This window comes from Zosterops lateralis (assembly GCF_965231275.1).
Source record: "Zosterops lateralis genome assembly, chromosome: 1".
Taxonomy (NCBI): Eukaryota; Metazoa; Chordata; class Aves; order Passeriformes; family Zosteropidae; genus Zosterops; species Zosterops lateralis.
In genome coordinates, this window is record NC_139762.1 from 137,150,304 (window position 1) to 137,170,709 (window position 20,406).

The 20,406-nt window shown below is 40.9% G+C and overlaps 1 protein-coding gene across 1 annotated transcript in view; it reads left to right on the forward strand.

Annotated features, from left to right (window-relative positions):
- COL22A1 (collagen type XXII alpha 1 chain) overlaps positions 1 to 20,406 on the forward strand; it is a gene marked incomplete at its 5' end in the record, with an annotated part of 210,599 nt that overhangs the window by 143,601 nt on the left and 46,592 nt on the right. Inside the window, 13 exons of the mRNA XM_083859503.1 lie at positions 24 to 77; positions 466 to 501; positions 2,744 to 2,806; positions 3,875 to 3,928; positions 5,164 to 5,205; positions 7,096 to 7,128; positions 10,565 to 10,618; positions 11,098 to 11,151; positions 12,358 to 12,411; positions 14,402 to 14,455; positions 15,994 to 16,047; positions 17,713 to 17,817; positions 18,262 to 18,306. Of these exons, the coding sequence (XP_083715629.1) occupies positions 24 to 77; positions 466 to 501; positions 2,744 to 2,806; positions 3,875 to 3,928; positions 5,164 to 5,205; positions 7,096 to 7,128; positions 10,565 to 10,618; positions 11,098 to 11,151; positions 12,358 to 12,411; positions 14,402 to 14,455; positions 15,994 to 16,047; positions 17,713 to 17,817; positions 18,262 to 18,306 (702 nt within the window). The remainder of the gene's footprint in view (positions 1 to 23; positions 78 to 465; positions 502 to 2,743; positions 2,807 to 3,874; positions 3,929 to 5,163; positions 5,206 to 7,095; positions 7,129 to 10,564; positions 10,619 to 11,097; positions 11,152 to 12,357; positions 12,412 to 14,401; positions 14,456 to 15,993; positions 16,048 to 17,712; positions 17,818 to 18,261; positions 18,307 to 20,406) is intronic.

Below are 20,406 nucleotides of genomic sequence, written 5' to 3' on the forward strand. Positions count from 1 at the left end.
TTGACCTCTTGTGTTCCCTGCAGGGAGAACGAGGGGAAAAGGGTGAGGAAGGCTTTCCTGGAAAAGCTGGCCCTAAGGTAAGAGATCATATTTCAGTCTGCTGTATCCACTGAGTCAACCAAGGTGTGATTTTGGAAGGTTTAATACTGAAATCAGGAGAATAAGATTCCTCTGAAGTTGCAGACATAAGGAGATGGAGTTGACTGACTTCCATGGTGTTCCAAAATACCAACCCTTGTTTGATGCTCCTCTCTCAAGCCTGAGTTTGCAGGGAGATCTCACCTGGGCCTTGTGTTGGCTTCCTGCAGTCTGCATTCCCAAGCCATCAGAAAGGCAATTTCAGAGCCTTGTGGGATGTAGGTAGAACTAGATGGACCAGAAGGGACCACATTTTGCTAATGAGAAAGTGTTCTTACCAAAGGGTCAAGTCCTTACAATGTTACAGATTTACTTTTGTTTTTCCAGGGTGAGCCAGGGAGCCGTGGCCAACCTGGTGAGCAGGTGAGCAGGAAAAACAGCCTTGACAGCAAACCCTTCCTGTCAAAATAATAGCAAGTGACCACATGAGATAACAAAACCATTTGCCAGTGACAAGATCTGTGCATGTCATTTGCATCTGTGATTGAAGGTGCAACAGTTGTATGGATGAGACTTGTGGTTGATCTTAGAGGTCTTTTCCAACCTTAATGATTCTCTGATTGCCAGAATAAGACTACAAGTCTGAGGCACAAATTGAGGTTTATTTGGATAAGGCTCTCATTAAGTTAATAACAATTACCCCACCCTGTGAATCTGCACTGTAGTGGTCTTGTTCCAAAAATCCTTATAATATGCCTGATAGGTATTATTCAGTTTCCAGGAAAGTATCCTTACCTGGTGTCTCAGGAAAGGGGAAATCACCACAGCATGGACAAATGATTCCTCAGGAGTATTTTCATCAGGCTCTGAGGGAGGAGTGGTTTCTGTACCCTGCCTTGATGCCATTTCACTGGGCAAGCAAACTACCAGGATTGAAGTTTTCAGACAGGCTTGGTCCAAATGCAACAAAGGGCCAAGTCCCAACCAGAACACTGTCCCTTGGTCTGAATCATCTCCTCACACAGTGATGTTTTGAATTTTACCATGACACTTGCCCCTCTCTCCACAAAGTGAAGTTCTCCACATTTCATAAATGTTCTATTTCCTGTCATAAGTCAAATAGTGCTGTCCCTGAGAGGATTTCATATATCCTCTGAATTTTGACAGTAAGTTGCTAATAGCAGGTATATGGATGCTGTTTCTTCATTCAGTTATATACCACCCTCTAGAGACCATTCTACACTACATTTCTGTGGTTACAGATGAAAATATCGTGTTGGCCTATGTCAGGTATTTTACTAACGTCAAATACGAAAGCATCAGAAAAATGCTTTCCTCTTGTCTGTTTAGTTTTAATGTCTAGGGAGGGGACTGGATGGGTTTGATATGATTAGTTGTTAACAAATCCACTTTGGCTGTTTTGTATTATCTTTCTGTCCTTGAACTCACACAAACTCACTGATATTTTGCTTCAGGACCTTTTCAGAGGCCAAATGTACACCATATTTTTATTTTCCCTCTAAATTCTCCTCTGTCTCCTTCAGTGTTAGATGCTCTGATTGTTCTCTGAATGTCTGGAAATTCTGGAATCTCACCATTATTTCTATTCCTGGAAGTGTCTGAGGCCAGATTGGATGTGTGATTAAGAAATCTGATCTAGGGGAAGGTGTCCCTGCCCATGGCAGGGGGCTGGAACTAAAAGATCTTTGGGGTCCCTTCCAACCCAAACCGTTCTATGATTCCATGATAACCAGGATCCCACAGTGGCTCTGAGAAAGCACCACTCCATCTGTCACCAAATGCCACTTTTTTTAATTTTTAAAATTCTCCCAACATCACCTGGATATTCTTAGCCATCCTGAGTTATCACAGCATCTTGTTCCTCACCTGTTTTGTATACAGACCCTATGCACCTCTACCATGATAATCTTTTGTTCTCTCTTTACTTAAGGTAATCTCTTTGGAGCAGGGATTGCCTTTTCTTCGTTCAGTGTTTGTACAAGACTTAGTGACTTTGGGTCCTGTCCATGACTGATCTCTTTTGTGATATTGCACTATAAATTCAGATAGAAAAGAATTATAAATAGGAAACCACGTGGTTATTTTCAGATTACAAACTGGGTCAAGTGGGAGCTAAATTTGAGAATGCTTGATATATTTAGGAGAAACCACATGACACAGAGATCATAGTTACTCCAATAAGAAGTACTGTAAAGCAGAAACTCAAAGATAATGTTCAAATAGAAATAAATCTAAATGTGTAATAGGGCACTCAGATAATTCTAGATCTGTTCATCAGGTGACATCTGTACCATTCAGATTAATACACCGCAGATTTTGCACTTCCAGACTATGCCAGGTCAATACAGATGAAAATAAAAGTCAGATTTTATTTCTTTTTCTGCTTTCATTTGCTTTCTCAGTCCTGCAGAGCAGCATGAGGGAAATTCATCCTAAATTCTGTGGCACCAGTTAACAGCCAAAAAACAGAGAAGTCTTAATTGCTCCTTTAAGTAATGGCTTAAAAAACCCTAAGAAATTATTTGATAATCAAACTAATCTCATCCTCTCTCAGTAAACTACATCTACAATCAATCTCATGAGAAAACTCAGGCAGAGTCTGTCTTATAGAATTCAGATTTCATACACTTTGTCTTATTTTCAGGGTGAAGCAGGTTTTCCTGGTCCTAGGGGCTTACCTGGACTGAGAGGAGAAAAAGGAGACCGGGTGAGTGACTTTGAGCCACAAATTGATCTTCTTTTGGCATTTAGCATCAGGAGGATTTATCTCAAGTGTCCCTAGATGATGTTGTCCCTTGGTGTGATGGCTGTAGTGAGCAGCTGATTGGCAACCAGCAGGGTTACCAAGTACCCAAAATTGTATTCCCTGCCTGGTGACTGTTCCCAATTGACAAAGAGGTGCTAATGAACAGTGTCTATCCTAAATGTGAAGAGTTGTGCCATGCTGCTTGTGAGGGAGTAGGAAAGGTTAGGGCTCTAGAGGTTAGACTGCACTTTAGAACTCCCTTTCAGAATTACTTGGCTTGTTTAAGGGCATTTAAAATTCTTGATAACAATAAAAAATTACGAATCCGCCTTGTCACTGAGCCCTGGAAAAGGCTGGAGATGGCTGAGTTATTTTCTGATGGCTTAACTTACCACAAGTCCTGGTGTCTACTGCTTCCTCTGGGGAGCTGCAGAACTCTGGAGACATCTTCATAGCAGGAAATATTTGGGTCAGGGGCCTGATAGTAAATTTAGCCACTTAAGTGAGGTCTGTAATCCTGATGACGTGCATGAATGTAATCAAGAAGGATCTAAAATCAACTGAGGTTTTTCCATGCAGTTTGCTCCATTATATGCCTTGTAGAGCACAGGATACAGAATATATTCATGGCACGGGTTTGAAACTTAATGGTCTTTAAGGTACCTTCCAACCCAAACCAAAGCAGTAATATGAATATTCGCTCTGGGTCTTTACTGCTGTTTTGCTGCCTCTATTTTCCAATGGGAAAAAAACCTTCTGCTTTTTTTATGACTGCATCAGGCAGTAGGATCTTCTACAAGCAAGTTATTTTAGGATTGGTGCTTTTCTTTCTTGTGAAGTCAATTGATATTCATTGGTTTTGAAAATATAGTGGATTTTTGATGCCATCTTCAAAATTTTACATTTTTAATTGCTTGCCCTACATCTTGGAAGACAGGTAAGATAACTCAGAGTGTAAAATATTTTAGTGAGTCTGATGCATTCAAATCAAAATGTGCATATTTCTTGCTTTCCTTTCCCTGCTTTTAGGGAGAAAAAGGAAGAGATGGTCTCCCGGCAATAAAAGGTGAAAGAGGAGAAAAGGTAAGTCATGAAATGACTGTGATCTTCCTTAGACAAGAGAGGAGAACACACAAGGGGACAGAGAGAAGTGATAGAGGAGACTATCTGAAGAAGACTAGAAAATTTGGAAGACTTGTAGCTGAACTTTACAGAGAAGCAGCAGAAATAACTGTGTGTGGGATGGAGGCAATAATTTACTGAGCAATGAAGTCTGATGAAATTAAGGACAATTTCATTAATTCAAGGAAAATTTTCTTAGTTTCCTTTTTTGTTTTAATTTATTTTATTTGGTTGAAATTTTCTCATTTTTCCAGTTTTATAAGTCGCTGAGATAAATGAGCCTGGAACTAAAATCTAAAACATTTTCTCTGCTCGTCTGTGGGGGATAGAACAATAACTTAAGGAACAGTCTAGACTTCTGCCATCACATCCCCATTAATTTTAGTGAAAGTGAGAGAAGTAGACAAAGGTCATGTCCACCAAAATTTACATTCAACTCTTGTGAACATGGAGGTGAAGAAGAAGCACTGACCTTGCAGATGCTTCTGGGTGTGTAGTGAAAAAAACTGCCTTCATTACAGAGGCAGTACCATTCAGGATGTGGGTTCTTCCATCAGTCCTCAGTGACTTTCCCCACCTGTGGAGGTGGGAATTCTTTCATGAGTGGTTCCACTGATGTCAGTGAGGCACCTGAACCTCCTGTAGCTGGGATGTTTAACAAGTGTTCTTGGTAGTTCTTGGCTTCCATGTGTCAGGGGATGGATGTTTTTGGGACACAGCCCACAGGAAGATCAATGCCAGTGCTCAGGAGATTCTCCAGCAGCAGTGTAGTTTTAACTCAAAATTAGAGGAGAGCTAGATTTAGCAACTGAAATATTTGATGAAAACAGATTTTTTTTTTTTTTTTTAATCAATGAAAGAGGTTCAGCTAAAACATGTTTTTCAATCAAGACTTTTGGTCAACTTTAATTTAAAAAGCAAATTAAACTCCATATCCTAAACTAGGTGGGGCAACTTTAGAAGTTCACCAACCTGTGAAGTCAGGTCAATGGTAAAATCACAGGGGGATGAAGACAACAGAATGAGAATCCTGAATACAACAAAGCAAGGACTGCAAAAATTCTGTCCAGATGTGTCACTGAGCTGGGGGGTTGGATTACATCTCAGCTGGTATTGCTGCATCTGCTAGATTATAATGTTGAGTTTTATTTGGGAATCTTTTTATGTACTTGGTTACATTTTTTTCTTCTCTCCAGGGTGACACAGGTTCCCCTGGACCCCCAGGCTTACCTGGAACAGTAAGTAAGATTGTACTTGGTGCTGTAACAATATTCAAAGCATCACTACACTTCCTCCACATGAATTCCTCAGCAACAATTTTCAAGTTTCTTACTTCTCTGCAGAAACTTTGGGACCTATTTACTCTGAGGTTATCCCCTTTTGTTTCAGAGAAGCAATATCAATTGTATTTGGTCTTTTTTTGGTGAGGTTGTACCTTCCTCTGCCTCTTTGCAAAACCAGACCAAGGATACATAAATTTATTGCTTTCAAAATGAAGATGCAAAGTTACTTTGGGGAGCCTGAGTATAATTACCATGAAGTTCACTGGTGATAAATCAGCACCCACTGAATGTAAATACACAAACCTCTGAATTTTCTCTAAGAAAACCTGAGTAAGCAGCTTGGAATAAGCACCATCATTGCAACTGGAGAACTTATGCCAGTCACAGATCCTCCAAGACATGACACACATCCTCTATCAGCTCTGCTCACCACAGCTGGATACAGCTGCCTCATTCACAGATTATGGAGAAAATTCAAATCAAGCTTTGTTGGTGAAAATTGAGTGCCCAAAGACTTTGATGCAGCAATGGAGAAGGTGTTGTAATTTATTCCCTGCCATTAATTTGGTCTCAGTCTATGCCAGAGCCCTTCATGGTGCTTTGTGCAGAAAGACTTCACATATATCAGACAAGAATGACCCAGTCACAACACCAAAGATGCATCTGTGTTGGTAAAGGCAGAGAAGGCAGGTCACAAACAAAATACAACATGACTGGACATGGAGAAGATGTGCACCACTGCTCAAGCCTCCTGTGTTTGTAGGGACAAATAATTTCTATTTATCATGCTTTAGGAATGGTATTCCCCAGTTTGGCACCCTTGACCCCCCAAGACCCCAAAATCTGGTCACTCACTTCCCCTTCTCCCCTCTTCCACCCATGTGTGGCCAGAGAGGAGAACTGGAGTCACAAAGGGCAAAGATTGTGGGCTGGGATAAGAACAATTTATGGAAACATCAATAAGATAAGAAAACAAACAATAACAGCAACAATATTAATAACAAAAGTGGACAAAAGAAGGAGTGTGGAGCTTGACCTGCCTGCAGCCATGCCACCCAAAATGCTCCCTCCAGTCAGGCCCAGCATTATCCCACTGCTCCACCTGCCTCACTTATTCCAATGGAAAGGGATGTTCTTCCCTTCTCCAAAGTGAGAGAAAGAACCCCTTTCTTCCACTCCTGGAAGAGGCATAAGATGGCATTGAATAACACAATGTCTTGGCCATGCTCCTTCCCACTGATCTAGGCTGGAACCAGGACACTGTTTCAGCTGTAAAAAGTAGGTAGTGCTTTAAACATGTCTTCATGTCATCAAAGTCTATTTTTTCCTTCAAAATTTTATCAGCTTTGAGAAAAGATAATGTCTCTTTCTACAAAACTTTATAATTTCTTTTTGTGGCTACTCCTTCAGAATGACTCTGTATTCCCATTGAGATTTCATGTGCATGATGCAAGACAGGGAGAACACACCAAGCTCAATCATGGTATCAGGAAATTTAATAAGACAGAAGATGGCTTCACGTGGAAAAGTGAGCTGGAGACTGCTAGCAGTAAAATTGCTATAAATTTTAAAGATTGGTTGTTTTTTTATCATGGTAGGATACACAGGATAGTCTTGAGTTTATGTTCATATTTCAAATATTCTGGGAGATGTAAAATATTCTGGGAGATGTAAAATATTTGTGGGCTTCTTTCCAGACACCCAGATGTTACAATGGGTTGCTTTTTTATAAACCTACTTGTGGATGTATGGAATGTGGAATCTGTAATGACAAGAGTATATATAACCTATTGCATTTTAGGAAAATAGGCTATCCTCTTTTTAACACTCTGGTTTCTGTTTCAGACAGCCTTCTTCACCCCACACCCCAGGATTCCTGTAAGTAACATCTCTAGTAAATATGGCCTCTGGGTTATACCCTCTTGTATCTGACAGACACACAGTCCTTAGTGTTTTTTGTGTTATTTAAATGCTTTCAGTAAAGAACCCAGATTGAGTCTGGTTCTGGGTATCCTCATCACTGTAACTAGAGAAGTCCAAAACTGTGTTGGTAAGATCAGCAGTCAAGCCAACCATGGCTGGGGCAGAGTTGCGTGCTATCCCAGCCTCTTAAACTGAGATTAAAATGAAGATTTAATTCCCATTTGCAGCGCCTAGTGGAAAATAAACGACATAACATGATCTGTGAATAAGTTTGTTATGGATCAGGAGGTTTCAAGGATGGCAGAGGTAAGCTGTAGGAGTCCCATTAGAAAAAAAATATATATGCCAAATTCTTCAGCGGCTGAAGAAGGAAATAAGGATATGAAGTAGTACTGGAAAAAGAGACAAGATTTCTTTGGCTTGCTTTTCACATTTGCTCAAAGGTTAAGCCTATATATATATGTACACACCCTAAGGAAATATGCAGATCAGTGACATCTTATGTGGTCTTTGTAGGGCTATGGCTACAGAAGGAGGTTTTTCTTTTGTTTTGAGTACATTGGTCTTGTAAATGAGCTGCAAGACAGTAAGAAATAAAAGGCCTGAAGTGTGTCAACTGTTCCATTTGCTGGGATTGCTCCGTGTGCAAGACGACTGTGGTGACACCTGCCACAGCACAGCTCTGCACATGGCACTGTGAGGGAGGAGAAGGGAAGGTGAGAATAGTTACCTTAGATGTACAGGGTACAAATTAAAGTGTCAGAAGGGGATGATGAGCCTTAGGAGAGTGTCACAGGTAATGCTACAGAGATGGCAGGGCCAGCAGGGTGCGGACAGTTGTCAAGTGCTCTCCATAAACCAATCCTTGCCATTGCTTCCCATTGAGTGTGTGTTATATTGTACCAGGGAGCTATTTCATATATATTTGGGCTAGCCAGTTAGGATCATGAAATATTTTTGGAGGTGGCGGGAGAGAACCACAGTGGTGGTTGGGTATGATGGCTAGAAAGAGGCAAAAGGAGTAAAAAAGGAGGTGACTCCTTACTTTGCCTTCTGTCTCCCAACGTGGCCAGGCACAGCTGAATCCCCACTGCAGTTGCTTTCCTTTAAGTAGCAAGGAATTACTGAGGTATGATTGAGACTATGGGAGGACACTGCTGAGAGCAGGCCATGGAAGCTCTACGTCCTCTTCTGGGCCAGGCTGGTGGCAGCTGTCAGCTGTCACTGTGTCTTTGCGCACTGAGGGATGGGTGGGAAGTGGGTGGCAATGGATTAAGAGCAGCTGCCAGTAGGCGGCACTAGCAAGTTTTGTTAAGAGCCTTGGAGAGAGTCATGGATTTGGCAAACTTGAAAGGACTCGCAGGTAGATTTGCTGGTGGGTTGTGTTAACAAAAGCCAGTTGTGTCCTGAGCTGCAGCAATGGCCAACAGGTCCTGGGAGGTGTTTCTACCCCTCTGCTCTGGTGAGAGCCCTCCTGGAGTGCTGCATCCAGCTCTGGAGCCCCCAAAACAAGGACATTGGATCTCTTGGAGCAAATCCAGAGGAGGCCACAAAGATGATTAGAGGCTTTAAACTGTCAGAGGGCAGGTTTAGATTAGGTATTTGGAAGTGGTTCTTTACTGTGAGAGTGATGAGACATTAGCAGAGGTTGTCTAGAGAAGCTGTGGGTGCCCCATGCCTGGGAATGTTCCAGACCAGATTAGATGGGGCTTTGAGAAACCTGGTCTAGTGGGTGGCATCATTTCAGATGGCAGATGGGTTGGAATTAGATGATTTTCAGGTCCCATCCTCCCCAAACCATTGTATGAATCTACAAAGAAATCCTTCCTTTGCCCACGTCTGTGGCTGTTAGATTTTGCACTACTGTGCAAGTATCAAGGAAAAAGTGGAAGAAAGGAAAACCTTAAAAACTTCCCCCTTTACCTGTTGTGTTTCTTCTTCCCTTTGCAGTTTTCTTTTCCCTGGTAATGTCCATCCTTCCCACTCAGTAGCACCATCCCTGCCTACAGATGTACTGACCTATGTCTGTGCTTTGTCGTTCTGCTCTCTCAAAAGAGTTTCACAATTTGAAATGTCATTACAAAAAACAACTTCCAGGCACAAACATACAGGTTTGCAGCTTTAGACCCTTTGCTTCAGCTGTTTTGGGTGATCCTGATGTCTTTCTGAAGGACACTAGATGGCATCAGGGACTGCCTGGTTAAAAGTCGATCTAATGGGATGCTACCTGTAGAGTGAAATTCCTCCCATTATTTATCACAGATGATGATATTTATTCATAATGCATAATAAATACAAGCATAAGTAATATTTATGCAGCTACACTTATTTTGTCTGTTAGAGAATCATTTGAAAATGGACTGTGAGATCCCAGGTGTTGCAGAAACGATTGGCAAATAGCAGATGTAAATAAAATTCGAGCTGATTTGTCTGGCTCTGCATTTTGGCTGATCACTATTCCTTGCTCGTGTGTGTATCTTAAATCACTGGTGTTCTTACTCTTCCTTGATTGCATAATTGAAACACTTGGGATGTTAAATAATGAATAAGTAATGATTGCTGTTGCCTGAATGCATTTGTTCATAACAATATAGAAATGTGAGTGTTCGTGTAGTGCCTGCTTTATTCCAGCTAGTTTCATAATTGTGTGCTTTCCTTTTCAATTTATAAAAAGCAGAAATATGGATTTATTGATTATTGCTCTAGACCACAGGACAAAGCTGATGAACTTCTGTCTGAATGCATATTCAATTTACTGTTAGGAGGAAGAACAGGAATAAATTAATCTTATTAGGCAGTGATGGTGGTGCATGAAAAAATGTACTGACATTGCAGGAGGGAGAGGAAGCTGCCTGAATGTATGGAGATTTTAATAGAACTAGAGAGCAGGAATAGCTGTGCAGTGCACACCTCTGGAAATGCTCCAGATGATCACTGACATCTTATCTTTTGTTGGTGGAATAGGGAACTTTCTTTATGTGGGATTATTGTAGGATGACATTAGGGGTGTGATCCCACAGAGAGGTAGTGCAGTGGCACTGATGCTTTTACTATTGGTCACATCAGGGGGCCTTTTAAAATTGCTTTAAGATTAATTTTTTGATTTTGGGTATATTCTTAGCTATTCTTCTGCATGAGGGCAAAATGTTCTCTTTTTAAGCTGAATATTTTTTCAGTTAGTATCAGAACAGACCAAGAAGTCTAGACAGTGTTCTCCATGTCTTAGTGTGGCATTCAGTTTTCACTCGTTGACCTCAAAGTCCTTTGAAGAAGCTACCTTATGTCAGAAATGGGTAACTGATTGAAAGAACCCACTTGGTAAACAGGACTAGTGTGAGTTCCAGCCCTGGAATTAACTTTTATTTCTCTCTTTGTCTTTGTTTTGTATCAGGGTGAACCTGGACCAAAAGGGGACAAAGGAGATCAAGGAATGAGTGGAGAACCTGTAAGTGCAGCCAAGTGTTTCTTCAATTGGCTTTGAACTTTAGCAAGAAGAGGACATGAGAGTGGTCAGTTTTGGAGGGAGAGGGTGGACATGCTCCTTCTGTAGTTGGGATGTTTCTCTCATTAGAAATAGCCACAGTGGTGCTTATCTTTGTACTGCCTGTAGAGGAAGCTGTATGACTACCGGAGTTTAAGCACCTAATCTATAGTTCTGGGCCTTAGTAGCTGAAAAGAGGACAACAGGATTTGCTAGACAGAGCTTGGCTGGCAGTAATTTATGTGCGGGATTTATTAAGGGATTCTGAAGTGATGTGGCCCAGCTAAATTGTGCATTTGGGTGCTGCATTTGTAATTCTGTACTCTCTTGTTCTGGATGGAGCTCCCAGAAGAGACAGAGCCCTGTGCAGTGACAGCCTCTGTAAAAATCACACTTCCTTCTCTCAGTGCAAGGAGCTCTTTACCTCTCCCTCTGTTTTGCAGGGATTGCCTGGGGTCCCAGGTGAGAAAGGTGTGCCAGGACCTGCAGGAGTACAGGTGAGAGGGACTTTGAAGAAAATCTTTGACATGACTAGAGTGCAGTGCCCTCAAGGTCTATATCACTGTAAATAATCCTTCTTGTATGCAGCAGCAGCCCATTTCTTTTGTTTCTCACTGCCATAAGTTCAGGGACTTCTGTACAGATATTTACTTCTGTTGGACTCCAGGACAAAGGAGGAAGGTCAGGTCAGAAATACAGTGTCTTTTTAGCATGGTCAGTATTGTCTGAGAGACTTCCTCCACCTTCATGGCCCTTCAGGGGGGTACCTTGTAGTGCTGCTACCAAACCACAGGTGTTGCAGATAAGTCACTGCAGTACATGTTCAAAACATTTCAGAGCTGTCAGATTCAGCCCCAGCTCATCTGATCTGGCATGAGTGATAGCTCATGTGAAATGGTTCTACGGTCTCAACAATCTTCAGAGAATTTATTGGGTCACACAAAGCTATTTCCGATCAACACTGAGGTGTTTCCATTTAACATGGGTAGGTGTTCACTCTGCCATCATATGTGCTGTGCCCAACAATTGTTTATATAATCAGCAATTCTTGGGCATCAACACCTTAAACAGGTTAACAGCAGTTTGAGCATCCAAAAAAAAAAAAAAAAAAAAAAAAAAAAAAAAAAAAAAAAAAGCAAACCAAACAAAACCAAACCCCCCCAACCCAAGAAAAAGCACAGTAATGTCATGAAACTTTTAATAACCTCTGCTAAATGGAGGACAGTTCAGTGAATAGACTTTGTCCTGCAAAAATCATTCAGAAAGGGCTCTGTGATATGTATGATTAAAACAAACCCTCTACATGGGGATCTATTTTTATCATTTCTTGATGACTGATGTTTATATTTCAGAACTGTTGGCAAATCTTCTGTGAAGGGAGACCATCAAATTTCAGCTGGAAATAAAGTAGTTGGTAGGCCTGAGGATAGGAAGGAGTTTCATCCAGATACCTGCAGGTTTCAGCATCCTGTGCTGAGAAGTCATTAGTAACTCTTCTTAAGTCTCAAGGTTTTATTTTTATAGTTCTTTTCATTTTATAGTTTTCTTGCTGCATAGAGAACTGGGAGCTATTTCCTCAGCCATTAACTCTTCTGTGAATTGGTTAACAAAAAACATTGCCTAGTACAATTTCAGGTATCTTAAAGCCTTTTTGTCTGGCAGGAGGTCTCCTTCCATATCTAATCAGTCTCCTTTCTGCACAGGGTGCAAAGGGGGAGAAAGGAGCCCGAGGAGAGGCTGGAGCCCTTGGAGAGACTGTGAGTAGCTGCTTCCCTTGTAGCATTTTCCCCTGATAGTAACACACCTGAAGGGACACTGATATCAACATCTTGTGGATTTGCAGTCCCAGGCTTCTTGGGCACAGTGCACATCCTAATCCACAGCTGGAAAAGGCTGTTTGTGGGCAGACAGGACCACCTGCACCAAACAGATCAATGCCCCTTTCAGCCCAGCTCAAGACTGTGCATCTTTTCCTGCTCAAATCTCTTCTTTTTCTGAGTGAGTGTGACTGCACTGCAATGTCAGCCCAGCTCAGGCAGCCAGCTGGAGCAGGGAGCTCACTGCTCAGCAGCAGCAGGAATTGGGTTTTGATCATGGTTGCTTTTAAGCTTCACTGTCAATTCTGATTTTTTTTTTTAATACTGGCTCATCCAGAAGACTCATCCCAGACCCCTTTTTGAGGCATTTGTTGTAGGGTGTGCTGCTCTTGTCTGTCTGTGTGCTTAGGAACAGTGAAGGATTCCTGTCCAGTTTTATTATTGTGAGAGCATACAAGATCTTTGCAGCTGAATAAAAAGCCACAGACTTTCTTTGCAAGCAAAGAAGGAAGAAACACTGGAGAACTGTTTGAAATAATGATTTAGAGAGGGGATGACTGCAATCAGGAGAAAGAAGGAATAAGAAACCCAAATGAGTCATCCCAGAGCTCTGAAATTTCTTATTCCACCTTTGTGTTCATGGGTTTTCCTTCTTGGGCTTGTGCTTGGACATTGTCCCTAAGGAGTGCTTTGAATCTAAACTCTGAACTGCCTATTTTCAGGTGTTTTTCAGTCTTGGTTGAAGGACCCCTTAGTATTTCGGAGAAGAGAAAAAACAAAACAAAACAAAACAACATTTCTTGGTTTTATTTCTTTTTATAACCTGGTGGCTCAGAGGTAGTTAATGATATGGAGATGCAGATATTTGCAGGCACCTTCTCTTCTCTTGTCATCCTTTCACAGACTGCTGCTGCTCTGAGTGTTTCTGTTGGCTCATAGACTGGTAACTGTAAATAGCACAGAAATGAGGAAACCTTTCAACCTCTGCTATGAGCAAAGGCTGAGAGGATTGGAATTGTTCAGCCTGGAGAAGAGAAGGCTCCAGGGAGATCTTAGAGTCCCTTTCAGTGCCTAAAGAGGAAATACAAGAGAGCTGGGAAGGGACTTTCTACAAGGGCATGGAGTGAAAGGACAAGGGAGAATGGCTTCAAACTGAGAGTAGGTTTAAATTAATATTAGGAAGAAATTATTTCCTGTGAAAGGGTGAAGCAGTGGGCACAGGTTGCCCAGAACAAGCTGATCTAGTAGAGAATATCCCTGTTTATGACAGAGGATTGGTTTGGAACCAGATGATGTTTTAAGGTCCCTTTCAACCCAAATCTATGATTCTATGAAACCTCTAAATACAGCCTGATGACCCCAAACATACATCTCTGTGGGGACATAAATCCCCAAATATATGTCCTCTGATGTCTCCTATGAAATTTTGGGCTTTTTCATGCTACAAAGCTTTGACTTGCAAATGGATAAAGACTTGCAATTCAAAACTATACACTCTGGATGGTTTAGGCTATTTCACCTGTTTAGTGCAAAAGAATGTTTTCAGGTTTTGTCCCCCACAGCAGAGAAAGGTGGAATTGTCAACAAAGCATATTTTGTTGACCTAAATTTATTTTATGATAAATCAACATTCTTTTCTCTGTTGTTCTGATGTTTCTGACCCAGGCTTTTCTTCCTCTATCTGAGCTAGATTTGGGATCTGTTTGGAGAGAAGGTGGCTTTAAGCTCCCAAAGAGAGCCTTCATCCTTTTGTATTGTTTCATTTTTCTTTACACTTAAAAATTTCAAACAAACATGCTGGTTTTTTGCCTCCTGGACGTACAACACCTTGTCTGACATGAAATCCAATCTCACTTGGAACATCTTGTTCCTATGGTGACACAAGTTGTGATTTATATATGCACACACACTTCATTTTTTCTTAAAACAGGGTTTGAGTGGACCAGCAGGGCCCCCAGGTCCAAGAGGCTTGCCAGGAAATGTGGTAAGTATGCACCAGGGTATTTGTTTTCCCATCTGTGCCCTGATTTCTTTATTTAATGTGTTTAGTTTTCCATTCCATGGGGATTACTATGAAGTTCATAAGGCTGTGTTTCATTAAACTTGTTTCTTGTGGCTGAATTGAAAGGTCTGGAGGCACCTGGGAATGATGTATCCATGAACTATCTTCTTATATTCATTTTATCAAGGGAAGGAACAGAGCTGCTTCATTTCTCACCAAATTGTCAAAAGGAATTTCTGCTGCCAACTCTTCAAGAGAAAAAATTCAATGTTTGTCATGTCTTTGGTTTTATTTTCTTTGCCTTTTTTTTTTTTTTTTTATTTGTTGTCTCTTTTTGTAAACAGGACTTCATGGTATAAAAGTAGCATGGTAAACTCCAACTTTTATTATGAAAGCATGTAGGCATTTGAGCCTAAAGACCCTTAAAATTAATGCAGTGTCCCCCTTACCTGGGGGTTCATCACCACTATTAATTTGTGCATGATAAAACTTTTCATATTTGCTAAAAAAATCTTTAGATTAACTTTATCCCCAGCTCCTGAGGACAGGGTAATTTTCTTTCTAGTTCCTGGGGTTTCACTGGGTTTAGGCTGGAGTAGGTAAAGACCAGCATTTAGACCTCAGGATATGATGTATTTATCCACAGGGGTTTAGAACACAGCACTGTTAGAACCAGAACCAAAGTTTTTTACCTGGGCAATCCAAGAAAACCTAAATTTCCCTTCTACTGATTGTTAAGATACATTTGATTTAATTGTATTAATGTAGTGATTTAATTTCAAACTGAAAGGTGATATTAAGAAAATTAAGAACTTTTCAATTTCATATTCCATTAAGCAAACTTCCATACCAGTAATACCAATATATTACCTATAAAAGCCAATATAGTTGGAAATAATTTTTACTGGTGCAGAAAGGAAAATAATTATCACATCCATTCTGAGGTCAATCCAATCTTAATGGTGCCAAGACATGATTTCACATCTTAAAATGGACTACCATTCTAAAATATGTTTTGGTGGGTTAGGAAGTTACAGTATTTAATTTAGAGCTCTAAATCATCTATATTTTGACACAGAGTCCTTTGAGACCTGCCAAGACGTTAAAAGGATTGAAAGCTGAAATAGAGGAGGAAATGAACACGGATATATTTCCCAGTGTTGGGAGGCTTTTGGCTCCTCTTATGGAGACGTGGTGACTGAGGGGTTGTTGGTAGCATATTAGGAACTGCTGAGGATTTCATGAAATGAAATTAATAGTTACTGGCAGAATGAACAAATCTAGCTAGCTTAGTTTCTGCTTTTTTTGTTCAGGTATTTTTTTATATTGAAAAAGAAATTCCTCCTTTAAGGATTGTTACACAGCTTTTCTGTGGTGTTCTCTGGATTACAGATTTTCTGTAGTGGGAAATGTAGAGCTGATACTGATCCTTGAGATAAACTGTACTGAACCCACAGGTCTGCCCCTTTGTTTAAAATCCAATACTGCCTACAAAAAAACTTCTTACCCTTTCTCTCCAGGGTGTGCCTGGAAGTCCTGGACTCCCAGGAAAGGCAGGAGAAAAGGGGGAAAAGGTGAGTTGGTTCTTTGATGAGTTTGTTTCTTATTTTCTTGAGCATTTTAAATAATAGGGGCAGATGCAGTCTGAACTGGAAATTAGTTCATAGGTTTGTGGATGGTTAGGACACATGGGTTCATGAATTCATCTTGTCTGAACTCTCTATTACACATGCTGTAAGGTTTTTATCCAGTTGCAACTTTCTAATTTACCTGATAAACTAATGAGATATGACTGGATATAGTGAAGTCACTGCTACACAATTACGGTCTTCTGCTGTCTTCATAACCTCTCAAGAGTGGGCATTTGATGTTCTAAGAAACTCCTATTCATCACTGTAAATCCAAAGCTGGAAGAAAAACTGGCTTTCTGTCCCATTTTGTGAGCTGTCTGAAGTCAGGGGGTTGTGTTTGGTCATGCACTCCAGCATGCTATAGTCCTGCTCTTTGTTTTCTGGAATAGGAATGATTAATCAGAAATATGAACCCCTATATCCTTCTGTTTGGGGCTCAATAGGGAATAAATCCTAGGTCCTTCAGTAAAATCTTCTTGAAAATTACTGAGCTCTCCCTCAGGGTCATGTGAGGACCAAGAGTTCTCTCTTATTGAGTGTTGCAGAAAGAGTGATGCGCTTCACTCACAAGAAAGAAGCAACAGTATATTTTATTGATACAAGACACCGAGTTAACAAAGTTCAATGGTAAATGCCACAGTGGTTTAAAAAGATTTGAAGCAAGGTACACTTGATTATTTACTGCATTGAGGACAGGGACAGACAAAGCTGTCAGGGAGACCCTTCCATTCAGTCATGGCTCAGAAAGAATCCCTTTGTGTTCTAAACTTCTCAGAGAGGAATTTAGGTGTGGCTGCATCCAGAGTTAGTCCCAAGCATGATCAATGTTTTGTCTGAAGCATTATATGTGTGCAACCAATGATTTCTATCACTTAGCTAGGGTTTCAAAGTTTCAAATGCACTCACTCCCATTTTGTTTGCTGAGTATCTGATGTGATGAGGTGATAATTTAAAGGGTAGCTTTGAGAGGCATCCATGCTCAAGGGGATATCTGGGCATGCAGGCCCTGGGCTGTCCATTGCTCTTGGGATAAGATGGTTGGCTGGCTACAAATGTTAGTTTTTCCCAAATTTGTGAAGGTGTTGACCAGCCCTGTGGTAGGTTAGCACATTGCCCTGTAGGGTTGCACATAGCACGACCTGTAGGGTTGCTATCTGCCTCCCCTGAGCCCACTGTGAGTCAAATGCAGCCATCACAACCAGATGCATCCACTACTCTGCTGCTGCTGGGTGTCACTTGGGCAGGGTTATGGGAAGCAAAGATCAGGTTGGGATGGGGGCACATTCCAACATTTTTCAGTGTCACAGCAGGGAAAACCAATTTTGACGAGTTCAGGTTGGGGTGTGCTCCATGAAGAGAGCACACTGCCACATAGAGATGGTTCCCAAAACATTTTTAAGTCTTCTTTTGCTTCTCTTAATGGAAATTACACATGCCTTGAGATTACTGAAGGAAAAGAATTCCCATTAAAGAGTGTTTCCTATGATGCCAAAAGAAATCCAGATGAGACAGCAAGGAAAAAATCCATGTTTTTGAGTTCCAGTGAAAGACTTGAGATGGTAATTGTCTATAGTATTCTAAAGAGTTCTGATGGTTTCTCTTCTATAGGGTGATCCTGGAAAAGAAGGAAAAGTGGGTTTACCTGGCCCGCCTGGTGAGCCAGGGCGTGCTGGAGAGCCAGGTTTGCCTGGGAAGGGTAAAGATGGAGAAAGGGTAAGTACTGCTGGCAAGCTTTGTGCTTGTCTAGTTCAATATGAGGCAGGCAAGCATGACTCCTGTAGGAGAGTATGGATTTACCTGAATCCATGGAAGCCCTGCCTGTGAAAAATGCTCTAGATCCCATTTTGTGCGTTAAAAAAAAATCAGAAAGAACTGAAGATGTATTTCTGAAATTTACATTGAAAAGAGAAAACTCTGCAAGGAATAGCCCTTGTCCTTGTGACTAGTACAAAAATTATTATCTTGATGAAAAACTTTTAATTCTTTTCCAGTTAGCAGATTGTTTAATTTAGTTACATGTTGTCACTAAAATATTGCCAGGACTCCATGAGCTCAGGACAGCAGTGGTGGGAGAATTGCTGCTTTGACTATAGCAAACTCCAGACTCTTGTTTGTGGGGATGGTGACTGTTTTCGTGGTTTGCTTTTGTCACTTTAGGGAGAAAGAGGACCACCAGGCTTGCCAGGACCCTTTGGACATAAGGTGAGCATGGACTTCATTGTGTACCGCTCATCTTAATCACTTGAACTGGATAAAAGAAAATGGTGCACACATGGTCTGTTTTCCACTGGAAAACGGAGTTTGCAAAGCTCTGACTCAAAGATGTACTTCGGGCCTTCTAGGAGGTTCCTTTCTTTATTATTCCAGCATCTCTCTGGGTGTAAATACTCAGATGTGAATTAGCTGTGTTCCTTTCCACATTTAAAATACCTTCCAGCACTATAAGAATTCAGTACAGATGGAGTTCTCAGGGGACACTATTTCAGGGAAACTGTGACTGGGGCCCTTCAATCCACACAGGCAGGGAGACAATGCATGGCTCAGGGGTGATCTGCTCTCAGGACCACCAGTCTGTCCTCAAAGAGAACTTTTCCCTACCACTCAGTCCCTTCACCTCTCTGCAAGTAGAATGTGAATTATTTTCCAATAGAACCAGGTAGTCCTGGTTTCCCCTCCTGTACTGAGGCAAAGACTAGCTAGTTGAAGAGGTTGATGATACCAACTTCTGCTGAAAGTAGTGTTTATTCCTTTATAAGCACACAGAAAAGAGAGAAAGGAATAAACCACCAAAAATCTTTGATTCTGGGAGGATCTGGATTATGCTTGAACATTTAATCAGGCATTTCAGAAACTGTCCTCTTCAAAATGACCATATTCTGATCTGGACTGGAAGAAGAATCAGATGTTGAAACAGATGCTGTAAATTATAGAAGTAGGATTATAATAATATAACCAAACTGCTATGATTTTCTTTTAGTTTGGATGCATTTTGTACAAATGCATTGTAGTCTTTTCTATATATCTGTGACAGTTCAGAACACAGACCTACACCCACACACAGACACACACTAATAGACTGAGAATTAATATAAAAGTCAGAAAAAAAAAACCCCACTAAAGAAATCTCATTAAGTATTCTATTCAATAGCAAGCGAAGATGATAAAAGTCTTAATTGTGTGTGGGAAAATACTATTGAAATTTTTGTATTAAAATTATCTTTTTGAGTAAGAATAACTGATAAGGGATGTGTGGAGTGTTTGAACTAATCAGAGTGCATTTTTTCTCACTGGCCTTGCAGTATTATTCCTTTGTAGTAAAAGATTAGCTTAAAAAGAAAGCAAGGAAGGGGAAAAATAGGAGATACTGCAGATTTAAATTTGAGTGGGCAGAATCCACAGGTTACAATTTTTCTATCATGCTTCTATATAGCCAGAAATAATGTCATAATAAATAGCATAAATAAGATTCATTGTTATAAATCTACTGCCAACGTGAGACCAAATCTCACTGCTGCAATGCAATCCATAAAAATCGTATTGATTTCTCCCTATAAGTAGAAAACAGATGTTAAATTAAAGTCTTAAAGCTGAATTATTTCTTAACCTTCTGTCTGCAGTGTACATTGAACAATGTCAAGCTGTTTTCTGTGCTATTCAGGTTTTACTTTGAAAATCCTGTTTTTGAGAAGGGAAGGCTCTCTTTTCCTAGTACAGTGCTTGAGAGAGAGTGGTAGAAGTGTTGAGTTATATTTTACCAAAATATTTTCATACACTTCTGTGAGTAGGCCTGTGTTGGTAAAGGAAAGGAGAGTATTAAGATGCAATAAAACTTCCCTAATCCTGTCTTCCCCAAATAAACAATCTATGTTCAGCAATTTTTGTGCCTTAGTCTTCTACCATAGAAGCACAGAGAGGGAAAAGTGGTTGACGGTGCTTTAGTGTTTCCCCAAGCCAAGGAAAGTGCCTGCTACCCTGGTGAAGCCACTGTTCCTGGAAGGGTTCTGGATGTGGCTCTTGGGGGAATTGTTTGGACTGAATAACGTGGTGCTGAGCTGGTGGTTGGACTAGCTGATCGTGAAGGTCTCTGCCAACCTTGGTGATTCTGTGAAATGCTGGAAATTCGATGCAGTGCGCTAAAATAAATGAACATGCTTGCAAAGATTGTGTTTCCACTCAGTTGTGTGATGTGACATGGCACAGACTGAGCCCACAGAGGTGGGCTGGGACCCCTGTGGTAGAAAAAGGACACTTTATGGGCATGCTGAGACAGTAACTATGCCATATCCCCGTGCTGCCACAAGC